Below are 13,697 nucleotides of genomic sequence, written 5' to 3'. Positions count from 1 at the left end.
GGCACGCTGTCCTGGCAGCGTGCCGGGACACCCACGTGTTTGGGTGTTTGGCTGATGCCTCCTTGCCTTGCCCACAGCATCCCGCGCCCAGTGGCCGCAGCCGTGCAGTGGGCAGGTCGATGCTGGATTCATCCAGCATGGATTAAACTGCTCAGGACATGGTGTGAGATGGCTCCGCTCTTTGTGACCGAGCCAGGATGTTGCCCTGAACAGTGATGGGTCCATCCCAAGCAGGGGGGCACTGGGTTTTGTGTTCTGGAGTCCTCAGCACAGGAAGGACACAGAGGTGTTGGAGCGAGTCCAGAGGAGGCCACGGAGATGATATGAGCGCTGGGGCACCTCCTGTCCGAGGACAGGCTGAGAGAGTTGGTGTTGTTCAGCCTGAGGAAGAGAAGGCTCCAGGGAGACCTTAGAGTAGCTTCAATGAAAGGGGCTCCAGGAAAGCTGGGGAGGGGCTCTTGTGCAGGGAGGGCAGGGACAGGAGGATTGGTTTTGAGGTGAAAGAGAGGAGACGGAGATGAGGTGTTAGGAAGAAATGTTTTGCTGTGAGGGCAGTGAGGCCCTGGCACAGGTTGCCCAGAGCAGTGGTGGCTGTCCCATCCCTGGAGGGGTTCAAGGCCAGGCTGGATGGGATTTGGAGCCCCTGATCCAGTGGGAGGTGTCCCAATCCAGCCCATTCTGTGACTGATTCTATGAAAGGGCAGCAGGGGAGGGCAGGGAAGAGCCCTGCTCCCAGGCTCTGTTCCAAAAGCGGCTCCCATCACGTCCTTTACACAGCCCGGTGCCCATGCAGAGGACTTTTGCAGAGCGTGCCAGGTGCCGCACACGGCACAGGGAACACGGACTGGCAGGCACAAGTGAAACAGTGCTGTAATGCATAGAAATACAGGAAACGGGGTGCTGCATGGTCTGGCCACGACTGCAGGGTTTCAGGGCTGCCTGGGTGCCACTGAAGGCATCTGCAGTGCTTTTGGGATCTGGCTGGAGGGGTCTGGAGGCAGCAGCAACATTCCTGCCCAGCCACAGCTCCGTCACGTTTTGCTGACAACGGTGTCTCTGTTGCTGATGTTCTGGGTGCGTTCAGCCTGCAGGAGTGGTGGCACAGGGAGAATTAACACCCTCTGACTTGGGGTTTTAATTCCGATTCAAGTAAACAGTGTTGAGAAACTCCCTGTTTGCTCGCCAGTAGGAACCAGAAGAATCCCTTCTCCACAACAAGCCATTCCCAGCCTCCCAGCGCACAACAGCCTCCCAGCCTCAAAGTACTTTTTCCACTTCCATCATATTCTGCTTCTTCCTCCAGATCAAAATTTGCGATTCCAAGTGAATAAATTATTCCTGTGCCGCTGTATGGAGATTTGCTGTCTCCCTTCCCACTCGCTCAATGATTCCCCTGCTCGTTGCCTTCCTTAGAGCTTGGCAGCTCTGGCTTTTGGGGGAGAGCCCTGAACTTCATTTACATCTGTTGGATCACAGGAGTGATCTCAGCTGCTGATTACAAACTGTACACGGGATACTGTCTCCTTGCTGTTATCTGAAAAAATATGGGCATCAGCAAAGAAAAAAAGGAAATAACCCCCCCCCAAAAAACAATTTACAATTGAGGGAGCGGAAATAAGTCCCTCGCAGTCACATGAGGCAGTAGTAACCGCTGAGCTATTCTGGGCACAATACATCATGGGAAGGACGATGCGTCTGACGGCTCCAAAAGGCACAAAATGTTTTTTGGAAAGTAAATTCTCACATACATTAAGTCCCGTGCCAAGGAGTGAAATCAGAGGCTGCCGGGCTGCTTCTTGAAGGCTCATTCAGCGTTTGGCTAAGGAAAACCAGAGCCCGGCTCGCACCACGGTGTCAGCGGGACGAGGCGTTGGGGGGAACGGCACCAGGCCCTGGGCTGGGCCAGGGGAGGTTCAGATTGGATATTAGGAGTAAATTTCTTCACTGACCGAATGGTGAAGCCCTGGCAGAAGCTGCCCAGGGCAGTGGGGGAGTCTCCATCCCTGGAGGGGTTCAAAATGTATGTGGATGTGGCACTTGGGGACACGGCTTAGCAGGAACGGTAGTTCTGAGCTAACAGTTGGACGGGATGATCTGAGGTCTTTTCCAACCTTAACAACTTTATCATGCGGGGAGATTGAGCTCTTTGGAAGAAATGTTTTGCTGTGAGGGTGGGGAGGCCCTGGCCCAGGCTGCCCAGAGAAGTCATGACTGCCCCATCCCTGGAGGGGTTCAAGGCCAGGCTGGATGGGGCTTGGAGCCCCTGATCCGGTGGGAGGTGTCCCTGCTCATGGCAGGGGGCTGGGTGGGCTTTGAGGTCCCTTCTGACCCAAACCACCCCATGACTGTGCCCTCTGCAGCCTCGTGGGGCCAGCAGTGACACCCCATCACCCGCAGGGGGCGTGGTTTAAGTGTCAGGGAGGGTGTGTGGGCGTGGCTTTAATAGGACTTCCGAATGGGCGTGGCTTAAATCGGGGGCGTAGGTTCTATGGCGGGGCGGGGCTGCTGTGGGCGGGGCTTCCGCGGTGGGGGCGGGGCTTCCATCGCGGGGCAGGGACGTGGCCTCACCAGGGGGCGTGGCTTCCGCCGCAGGGCGTCGCGTGGCTTGTAGCGCGATGGGCGTGGCTTAGAGCACGGGGGCGCGGCCTCACGCACGGGGCGGGGAGTGTTGATGGGCGTGGTCTCCGGGGAGGGGGCGTGGTCTCCGGGGAGGGGGCGTGGCTTCGGGGAGGGGCGGGCGCGCGCAGCCCGCGCCGGGGGAGCCGCCATGCCGGGCGCGCGCTGAGCGCGGAGCGGGGGCCGGGCCGGGCCGGGGCGAGCGGCGGCGGCGGCGGCCGCCCGGGGCCATGCCGTGCCCGTAGGGAGCGATGCCTTTGGGGAATGGAGGCCCCGCATCCCGGCTGCCGCCGGCCGGCTGGTGGCTGCTCTGCTCCCTGCTGTGCGGGGGGGCGGCGGCGGCGGAACCCGCCCGTGACCGCCCCGCTCGCAGCGCCGACGGCTCCCCCGGTGGGGGGGGGCCCGGTACCGACGTGCTGTGAGTACCGGGGAGGGGCGAGCATCGGGGTAGTGGGGAGGGGCTGGACAACCGGGGGGGAACGGGGAGACCGGGGAGGGATGGGGGGGCTGTGAGAACCGGGGAGAACCGAGGGGAGACCGGGGCTATGAGTACCAGGGAGAACTGGGGGGAACCAGGGAAGGCTGGGGAGCTGTGAATACGGGGAAAAGTGGGGAGAGGGGCTCTACTGCTTCGGGCAGGGCTGAGGGTCCCCCAGATTCCTGCCTGTGAGGGTCTTCCCCCAGCAAAGCTCCGTCCCTGAGGGTCTCCTCAAGGTCTCGTCCGTGAGGGTCTCTGAGTCCTAAGTGCGAGGGTCTTCCCCCAGCCAAGCTCCATCCCTGAGGGTCTCCTCTCCTCGAGGCCTCATCCGTGAGGGTCTTCCCCCAGCAAAGCTCCGTCCCTGAGGGTCTCCTCAAGGTCTCATCCGTGAGGGTCTCTGAGTCCTAAGTGCGAGGGTCTCCCCCAAAGCCCCGTCTGCGAGGGTCCCCCAAGTCCTGACTGTGAGGCTGCGCTTGGCTTCCCGCCTGGAGGAGCGTTTTGGGGATTTGGCCCCGACCGGGTCCTCTGGGAAGACTGCTGGGGTCTGGGGCACCCGGCCACCCCGGTGGGGGAGCCCCGAGACCCCCGCGATAGGTCCCGGGGAGCGCTGAGACGTGGGGGTTTGTGGTGCCGGAGGGGCTGGAGGGTTTGTGCTGGCAGCTGGGTTTCTGGGGGAATTGGCAGGAGAATGGTGTCGTCCTGATATTTCCAGTGAGCAGCTGGACGTGGTTTAAACCCTGTGCTGTTAACAGTAAAGGCAAAACTCTCAATTAACTAGTTTAATTAAAAATGTTTCCGTGGAAGCGTGAGGATGGGGCGACGCTTGGGTTTGTGTCCAGCTGTCCTTTCCATCAGAAAGGGATGTTTCTTGGAGGAGTGTTGGAGTGGCCCGAGGGCCTGGTTACTTAAATAAAGTTATTGTGTGACGTAAAGAACAGACGTAGGGGAAAAATGAGGTTTAAAAATTTTATTATTGAGCTTAAATTTGTTTTCCTCAGGAGGCAACTTTTCTGTGCTTGAAGAGTCAAAAGCATTGAGTGATTCATGTAGGATTGCTGACGTGGGGCCCGGCGCAGTAGAAAAATCTCCTATGAACTAATGTCTGCGGGTATTTCAATAAGTTAAGGGTCTGTTTTTCTGTATGGATATTCTTAGTTCCACTTTTTAGTGTAATATAGATGAAGCGATACTGCAGAAGTTTTACAGAACCACAGTAAAGATTAAACTGTAGGTCGGTGAGACGTATCTGGACTGACTTTAGGAAAATCTGCATGTCTAAACCCAGCTGACAAGGTGTTTTCTGACTGTTTTTGTACAAGATTTGTTTAAAGTTTTCCAAACAAACTAGCTGTTAGTTGCAGAAAGTCCCTAACTGGGAAAGGCTGAATTTTATTAAGGGGTTTCTGATGTTGCGTTATCTGTTGTCAGTTAGACACGGGGATCTACGGCTCTGGAGGCTGGATGTGCCGTTGCGACAGAGGTGGAATGTGCCAGCACTTCGCTGGTCGCTCATAGAGCATCCTTCTAAGGACTTTGACGATAACTCCTTCGTTTGGCCTTTTAAGGAATTGGGGCTATTACAGTGTGTTTGCAGGATTATTAATTTCAGTACTAAGTGTTTGAGACTGCTTATGTTATTGTTGTTCAGAAGCATCGAGTTGTAAAAGCTCCCAGAACATTTTGCATTAGATCCTTTTAAGCAATGACAACACAAAGTTGGACATAAAGCTCTTGCAGATCACAAAACAAAATGCCCAGAACATGAGAAGGGGAAATGCTGAAGCAGATGGATGGGAATGGCAGGATAGTGACATCTTCCTCTGATTTGGATGGAGAACTGTTTGTTTACAGCACTGTTGAGAGCGGTGCGGTGAGGAGAAGAGCTTTGCTCTGCTGAGGGGTGCTTGTCATTGGCATTGGGGCAGTCACGGCTCAGCTGAAGTGTGTGCTGGTGATGTGCTGACTGGTGTAAGATGTGCTGACGCGTCTGCTGTGGCATGTGGGGTTCCTTTGGGGAGATGTTTACTGCCCTGCTTGACCTCCTGATGACAGGAAAGCAGTGCTTCCAATGTCATGAAAACCGTGATGGATCTGCAGATTGCTTTCTGTCCGGATGAGAGGGACTGGCTCACGGCACAGTGAAGTTACACAAGTGGTTTTGTCTATTCATTTCATATTCCCTGACTGATAAATAGTGGTTTTAATGATTTGCCATCTACTCTCTCATTAGAAGAAAGCATTTTTTTAATATCCCAACAAACCATTTTGTTGTTGTTAGCTTGAAAACCGGTTTTAAAAGGCTGAGTTCCGAATGCTTCCATCGCCACAGCTCCCTGGTTCTGCTGCAGGCGCCTGTGCTCGCTGTTGCGATACTGTTCCTCCAGCTGTAAGGCCGAGGAAATGAATTCCTCTCGTGTGCGACGTTACGGACGTAGCAACTTTGAAGAAATACATGCTAGCTTCGGCAGCGCTGTTACCAGGAGCGTGGAAGGAACGCACCATCCAAAGGATCGCTAAGGAAATGAGCTCTGCTGCTTGCAGACGCTGCATACCTAGCTGGAAGCAGTCTCCAGGCAGGCTGGGTGGGAGGATTGGCCCTCTCCCATCGCCGGAGTCAGGTTCTTGAAGTCTAACTCGAAGTCTGTCTGGAATCAAGAGCAAAGTCTGTTTTTTTCCAAATAATCTGCAATCCGCAACATAAGAGCTGTGCTCCAAGAGCACCACACTTCGAGTGGCAGCATTTGTGCTCTGCAGTTTCTCCCTCTGTGAAATGCTCTGATCTGAGCTCTTTTCAAGTGCTCTGCTTTTAGGGCTCCTGGATTATGTTCGCGTGGCTGGTCTGTGAGCTGGTATCGCCTCTTTTGTTCTTCAACTGGAAATGAACCCCGTAAAGATTTTCTGACTTTCCCTTGAAAACGTTGACTATTCTGACACCTCCTTAGTATTGTGGTGCTTTTGAAGTGGAGATTAGAGTCTTGATTTATGAGAGTAGAGTTGAAACTCCCCTCTTTTTCCATTGTTAATGTGGAATACTCTGTGGGTGGGTGAGAAGGAGAAAGGTGAACAAGCTCAGAGGAGCTGTGCTGTCACCACGCTCCTGCAGAAGCAGAAGCTGTGCAGATTTGGGGTCATGATTCTCATCCCAAACCCAGTGGGGGTTTTTGTGGATTTGGCAGTGAGCCCTGGGGTTGCACTGCCTGGCTGGTGACTTCACCTAAGCAAACCTTCTTAAAATAAACAGCTTGTATGAATCAGGAGCCTACAGTCTGCAGTATTTTAAACTTCTAGAGTTGACAATGATCGGTAGCTTTTGGTATCGTGATGTGATGCAGTAAAAGCATTTTCAAGGCTCAAGGTGTCTTTGAAAGCTATCAGAGGGGTAAAAACCCGATTAAAACTACAATCCAGTTCTGCTAAAGACAAGCAGCAGCATGTCTGTGCAGTAGTATCCCATCCACAAAGGCAAAATAGCTTTACTTCTGTTCCTAAAAAAGACTTAAACGGCTTGGAATGTCCTTCTTGCAAGAAGCTGAATGCCCAGTGAAAACAAGGCTGTGTTTCTCTTTTGTAAGAAATCTTGGAGGGGAAAAGGGCCCAAATGAGGTGCTAGATAAATATTTTGGGAGTGAGATTTGTGCAGCCTGGGGAAGGGAGCAGGCGGCCCGTAAGGAAATGGTAGCAATAGTTAAAGCACTGAACAAGGGGGCGATTCTGTGTTGTTCTGTCAGAGCACAGTGGTGTTCGGTGTTCATGTAGTGTCCCCACTACGCCGTTACAGCGACGGGTGAGCAGGAGGTCTGGGCTCTTTATCATGCTCCTTCCTAAAGCTGCAGAGGAGTTTGAGTGCAGTTCCTGTGACTGAGAAATGTACCCTTTTTAAAATTAAAACTTGGCCTTTTTTGGTGGTGTTTAAAATGCGCTAACACAAACGTCCTGCTGTGTGAGAAGAGGCATCTCCCAGCGAGGTGGCATTTGACAGCGTTCCTGCTCCCTGGCAAAAGCTGCGATGATAACCCCAAGCAGCATCGAGGTGCCCTGGGTCCTTGATATCAGCCCCACATTTAAAGATTTTGGAATCTGCAAAACCTACAAGTCCTGGTGGTGAGAGAAAACCACGCGCTGAGAAACTGTAGCTGAACACCTCCAGCTCCGCTGAGCAGAGGAAAGAGCTGTCAGGATGCCCACTCTGTACCCTTGTTGGGCATTCAGAGAAAGGAAAACCGTGTCTTTGCTTATGTCATCTTTTGGGTTATTTTGGCATGAGTGTATTTGTTTTTGTGAGGTGCGGTTTGTATTCATTTTTGTCTGTATTTCCTGCAATGTTTAAGTTTACTGGTGGTGTCTTTCTGTGTCTGGCTTTACCCTGTAGTAGTAGAAGTGTGGGTCCAATCCTCCTCTTCTGCTGCTGGTGAGCCCTGCTAGATCTCTCCTGTGTCATCCAGTTGCTTTCACTCTGCTCTTACAAAGACGGGTGTTAAAAAGACAATTACTCAATCAGAAAACAAGGTTCAATGGACTCGCATGGATTGTTAATGCTGCTCTCCCTGGTTGCCGTTCACTGAGATTCCTTGTTTTCTCTCTTATAACGCCGTGGTTTCCACAGTGTGGTTTCTGTGTCATCCTTTCTCCATTTCTTCAAGCTTTCTTGTCCTTCAATTGATTGTTGCAGTGCAGCTTGATGTTTGTATCTTGTCTTTTATTTACCCCATGTGTCCCCAAACATTTCTTGGAGTTGTAATAAGTGAATAATTGAGGGGGTGTGGAAGAAGGGCAGCTTGGGAAAACCCAAGCTTGCTAGTGCCAGAGTGAGAGTGGGCTGGGAGCTGCACAGATAGAGGTGCTTGCTCTTACCTCGAGGAGTGGAGGACACACAGGAGTGAGGGGGAACACGGCACTTGTGAATGAGCCCTTCCATAGCCATCAGCACCATTTGGGCAGTCAGTGTCAGGCTCAAAGAGACGATTTCTTTCTCTTCCAGAGTGAAAATTCGGCAGCTCTGTTCGTGGGCTGCACTTACGGTGCCGTTGCCTTTGGGAGGCACGGCTGCTATCCTCATCAGCTCACCCTTCTCTCAGTCCACTCATCCCCACTCCCATGTGCCCACCCTTCTCTCCAGGCTTTGCTGGGATTGGGTTTAAGGGCTGAATGTTGCAGTGACCGCGGAGCTCCTGACCGTGCTCCCCTTGCAGCTCCTGCTCCCTGCACAACGGGGCTGTGCCGACGGCCACTGCCTGTCCCAACAGGAGGACGAGGGCTTCCCATCAGACCTCTCTGGCCCTCACTTCCTAGCCTGTCTTGGCAGTAAAATATTCACCTGTTTATCACCTTCAAGGCCTGGTGCTCGCTTAGACACTGAAGCTAAGTTGGCATCTCTGCCGCAACTAAAAATCAAATTGAAATATAACAGGAGCTCTTGCTTTGCAAAGAGCACAAAAAGCAAAAACTTGATTACAGCCATTCCCGTTTTTGTAGGGATAACTATCAGCAGGAATAGCATCGACAACACGCAAGTTGACCGTCTGTCTGTATTATAGGAGCTGTGACCAGGAGATGGATTCTGTCCTGACTTTCAGACCCGTCCCTTTCCCCCAAAAGACTGCATCCATTTTGCTGATATGCTGCCACTGGGCTTAAACAGAGAAAATCAAATCAAAGCATAATATTTTTCAGTCCGCTGTTTTCTACCTGTCTAACAGTAAAAATTGTTACCCTCAGGTCCGGAATGAGTGTATCTCTGGCTTCCTGGCTTAGTAAAAACTTTAATAAGCTGAGACTGAAAACTAGGTTTTGGATGTGGTGTCCAGGCTTGCGTTATTGGGTTTAATACACCGTCACTTTGAATTCAATTAGCAGCCCGTGTTAAGATGGTGCAATATGCTGGTTTGGTAATCATACTTGGTGCACGGAAGCGATGACGGTTGCTTTGTGGTACTCAATCTCCCACCTGCGGCGTTTTTCACTGTGTGTCTGCGTGTGTGAGCCATGTCAGGACGCGATGGACGCGCTCTTCCCACTGCAGAGGTGCTGGTGTGGACACAGCCAGAGGAAGGCTGGACTCACTGACGGGCTGCAGCAGCTCTTGCGTCTGATGAGCCTGCGGGACGATCTGTCATGACATGGGTTCTGGATCCAAGCCAGGACCCAGCCAGCCTGGTCCAGTTCATTAGGGATTCATAGAATCATAGAATAACCAGGTTGGAAGAGACCCACCGGATCATCGAGTCCAACCATTCCTATCAAACACTAAACCATGTCCCTCAGCACCTCGTCCACCCGTGCCTTAAGCACCTCCAGGGAAGGTGACTCAACCCCCTCCCTGGGCAGCCTCTTCCAGTGCCCAATGACCCTTTCTGTGAAGAATTTTTTCCTAATGTCCAGCCTAAACCTCCCCTGGTGGAGCTTGAGGCCATTCCCTCTCATCCTGTCCCCTGTCACTTGGCAGAAGAGGCCAGCTCCCTCCTCTCCACAACCTCCTTTCAGGTAGTTGTAGAGAGCAATGAGGTCTCCCCTCAGCCTCCTCTTCTCCAGGCTAAACAACCCCAGTTCTCTCAGCCACTCCTTGTAAGACCTGCTCTCCAGCCCCTTCACCAGCTTTGTTGCTCTTCTCTGGACTCGCTCCAGAGCCTCAACATCCTTCTTGTGGTGAGGGGCCCAGAACTGAACACAGGATTCGAGGAGCGGTCTCACCAGTGCCGAGTACAGAGGGAGAATAACCTCCCTGGACCTGCTGGTCACGCCGTTTCTGATACAAGCCAAGATGCCGTTGGCCTTCTTGGCCACCTGGGCCACTGCTGGCTCATATTCACCATGCCCTTTTTCCTTCTAGTGGCAGCTGAGGGACTTGGGTCCTGCTCTCCTATGCGCTTCTGTATCCAGAAGCATGTTTGGCTCTGTGCAGTGTGATTTTGGGGTGTGTGCGCTGAAGCTGTGGGGTCCTGTCGCTGGTTTGAAACTCGCTTTGCCAGGGTGGGATTTGATTTGTAGTCCTGGCTGAGCCCATGCCCACCTCCCTGGAGAGACATTGCTAAGGGTACTTCCAGGTCCCCAGCAATGGCCTCTTCGCAACTCGCTTGCAACATGCCCTGGCAGGACCTCGGCCCTGGGATCAGTGCTGTGCTGGGCTCCGCTAGCTGGGAAGAGGAATTTTGCAGCTCTGGGAGCAGAAGAGCAATTTTCCCTGCTGTTTCGGTTGAGGCAGGCAGCGAAGCCTCTCCTTCCTCTCCCTGATGTGGGGGCTCGTGGGGGATTCCCACCTTCCCCTGTCCCGTCAGGGGGCACAGATCCTGCTGGGAATGGGTTAAATAGGTTCTGCTAGAGCAAATGCTTCATGGTTAGGGAGCAGTGGGAGTGGCTCTCTAAAGAAGAGGATCTGGGGTGTGGGTTGAGCCCTCCTGAGGGAGGATCCCGAGGAACAGCTAAGCCTGGGAAAGCTCGAGTTATGTTGGCCAAAGTTGTTAGATTCCCTCTAAAAGCCACGCCTCGGGAAGGGGGTGGAGTGAGTTCTGAGTCCGGCCTGAAGCGTGTGGATTTTGGTTTAGGTCAGGTTGGTGAAAGCATCTGTGTCTGGTCCCACCAGGGACTATGTGTGGAGCTGTGTGCGCTGCAGACAGAGCCTGGACACAGGGCTGTGAGCCAGGGGACACGTCTTCTACCTTGTGCAGTGACGTGAGCACCTCAGTCCCTCCAACAGCTCAGCACAACCCCATGAGAGTTCCTTTTTGTGTGTTTATTTTTGCAGGGCAACCTCGCGTTGCTTGAAAGAGCGCTCCAGAAGCAGCTATTTTTAGACTCCTCTGCTCATCTGCTTGCCTCACAGCTGGGCTGGTTGTGTTTTAGGGGTGGAATACAGCTTAGCCTTTCCACGTGTGGCTTGGAAAATCCAGCTGTTCCCGTTCCTGTCTCCATTGCCAATGCTCCCATATGCCATGTTCCCAACAGCAGGACATCAGGGCTGGCACACAGGCCCTGGACCGTGGCTCTCCGGGGTCTGCCTGTGGTTTGTGGAGCTGTTGGGAGAGCTGGCTACACAAGTATTAACTTTGAGGGGACGTGCACGGCTCCTCAGCAGCACCTGCGTGCAGCCCAGTGCTGGCACCCTGGTGTCTTGCTGGCAGCAGGGTCCGTCGTGCTGTCAGTGTGGAAATATTCACGGGGTTTTGCCTCCTGGGTTGCTTCTGTGCTGTTGCTTTAATGGCTTTCACATGCAGTGCCTGCGTGGTTGTTTGCGAGAGGAGAGAACCATCTGAGCCACGCTCTGCGGGCGGTGCCAGGCGGTCCGTGGGGTGATAAGAATAATAATCACGAACCCCATCCTGCGCCACGTGCTCCCAGCACTGAGCGTGTGCCGCGTTTCCTCTCCTGGGGCTTAGAGACCTGAAGGAACAGCTGGAAACCACAATGAGATGCAGAGGAGAGTCTCCAAGAAAAATGTTGCAGCCACATTCTCTTCACTTAACTATGCCTTTCACTCCCTCAGACACCTCTAAGCTGGTTTTCTTCCTCAGGAGGAGGTGTGGGACAAGGTTTTTGGGACAGTGTCTTGTGTTGTCGCCCAGAGCATTGTGGAAGGAGCTGTGCTCTGCCAGGGCTGGGGCAGTCAGCAGCATGCGCTGCCTGGAGCGTGGAGCTAGCCCTTGGCAGAGACTTGTGTTTCACCCCTCCCCAGATGAAAATGATTGGAAAGCTCTCTGGAAAGAGTGAGTTTTCAAAAGGAGGAGTTTGGATATGGAAAGAGCAATCAACTGGCACCTTTAGTATTTAGTCTTACTGTACCTCCTCTGGGATCTGGTGGCATAGGCACAGCAAAGCTCTTACCCAGGATCTGGAGGTGGTCCAAACAATCCTGCAAAAGCATAAGCTTAGGATGTGGGTGCTTTGAGGTGCTAGCAGAGCTGTTGCCATTTCAGTCTCATAAATGACTCCAGCAGGACACGTCGTGACTTCTCTGTGATTTGCATCATGAAACTGCCCTTGCACCTAAGCATAGCATAATTAAAAAGAAATCTCCTATTTCCCAAAACCAAACAAAGCACTCATCAAAAGTATGATGCTGGGTGATTCCCTGGGAGAAGAGTTTCCATTGGAAAGCATCTCTGCTCCCTACCAGCCCTCTGTAAAGCAGTTGGAGAGGGCGGCTCATTGCTGCTGCCTGGGTGATTATCTGGACGAGGACCCATTATATTAGCAACAAGTTGGTGAAGCTGTTGGCCGGGATCCCTTCTCAGCTGCTTCACTATGTCATGACTAAAAAGGTTCCTAGTCCTCCTGGGCAAAGAGAAGAACTGCAAGGGGAGAGCCAATCAAATGAGCAAAGTGATGCTGGCCAGAGATTCATAAGTAATGAATTAAATCTGTGCAGATCAAAGGTTTCTATCAGAGTGTGGGAACATTATTTTACTCCTACAGAGGGAGAAGCATGAAGTCACTGGCTTTATGAACTGCACTCTGCCTAGATCTGCAATCTCTGGTTGCACGGGTCAGTGCAAAGTTTGTATCTGAAGTCTTAAAAAAATTAGTGTAGACAAAACTGAGGTGGTCAGACAAAAGCTGGAAGGGGCCAAGGGTGAGACTTAGTCATTCAGCTGGATTAGGGAAAATCCTCTGTAGCTAAGATGCGGTGGATTGGATTCAGAGGAGAAGAAAGTAGTGTCTTTACTGAATTAAAAGGAAAAATGACAACCGCTGCCCCTTTTGTGCAGTAAAGCTGTTGTGGGGCATGGCTTGTGTTGGGTCAGCACCGTGGAAAGAAAGCTCCAGTTGCCTGGGTGGTACTGGAGCTCTGCTGGACTGGCTCAGCACAATTCCCCTGCTTGAATTCAAAGAGCAGACACACCCTGGCTTTTGCAGGGAGTGCCAGGGCATCACTGGTTCTTGAATCTGTGTACCGTACAACACAGCATAACTTCAGCTGCCCAACAGCCAGACTGAACTCTGAGACTCTTGGCCCTTGCTGCTGCCCCTGTTGTCACTGATTGCATCCAGCAATTAGCTGTCACTCAACAAGGTTTCTGCCTTTCCAGTGCTTGCAGGAGAGTAAACTGAAGGGAGCAGCATCCCTGTCCTTGGACCATTTAAAATTCTCCACACCCAGAGTGGGGAGGCCCTGGCTCACGTGTCCCAGGAAAGTGTTGACTGCTCCATCCCTGGAGGTGTTCAAGGCCAGGTTGGATGGGGCTTGGAGTCCCTGATCCAGTGGGAGGTGTCCCTGCCCATGGCAGGGAGTGGGATTAGATGATCTTTAAGGTCCCTTCCAATTCAAACCATTGTATGATTCTGTTCTGTGACGTGCACGGGTTGCATCTGATGCAGTGCTCAGTTTAAGCTGTATTGCCTTGAATTTGCTTTGTGCTGGGCGTTGTGACCCACGTTATGTAGCTGGCCCGGCTGGAGGGTTATTATCTGGCTTCAATTGGAATTTGCAGCATTTGAAGGGTCAATCACAGCTCGCCATCAGATCTTGAAAACAAGCCAGCAAAACGCACTGCTGCATCCTGTCTTCCTGTGGATTTGCTGTGACGCATCCAACTTTGGAGCTTGATCCCATAATTTCAGAGGGAGCTGGGAGAAGAGATTAGGTCTGGAAATTAATCTCCAACACCCCCGC

At 52.5% G+C, this 13,697-nt stretch overlaps 1 protein-coding gene across 2 annotated transcripts in view; it reads left to right on the top strand.

Annotated features, from left to right (window-relative positions):
* The first annotated feature begins 2,751 nt into the window (after positions 1 to 2,751).
* PKD1 (polycystin 1, transient receptor potential channel interacting) overlaps positions 2,752 to 13,697 on the top strand; it is an 87,262-nt gene continuing 76,316 nt past the window's right edge. For both annotated transcript variants that reach the window (XM_069869942.1, XM_069869941.1), the window contains exon 1: positions 2,752 to 3,034. In XM_069869942.1, the coding sequence (XP_069726043.1) occupies positions 2,868 to 3,034 (167 nt within the window). In that variant the 5' untranslated portion in view covers positions 2,752 to 2,867. The remainder of the gene's footprint in view (positions 3,035 to 13,697) is intronic.

The sequence above is a fragment of the Phaenicophaeus curvirostris genome, chromosome 16, assembly GCF_032191515.1.
Source record: "Phaenicophaeus curvirostris isolate KB17595 chromosome 16, BPBGC_Pcur_1.0, whole genome shotgun sequence".
Taxonomy (NCBI): Eukaryota; Metazoa; Chordata; class Aves; order Cuculiformes; family Cuculidae; genus Phaenicophaeus; species Phaenicophaeus curvirostris.
The sequence above is the reverse complement of the archived record's forward strand: the minus strand, read 5'-3'. Positions and strand labels throughout refer to the sequence as shown.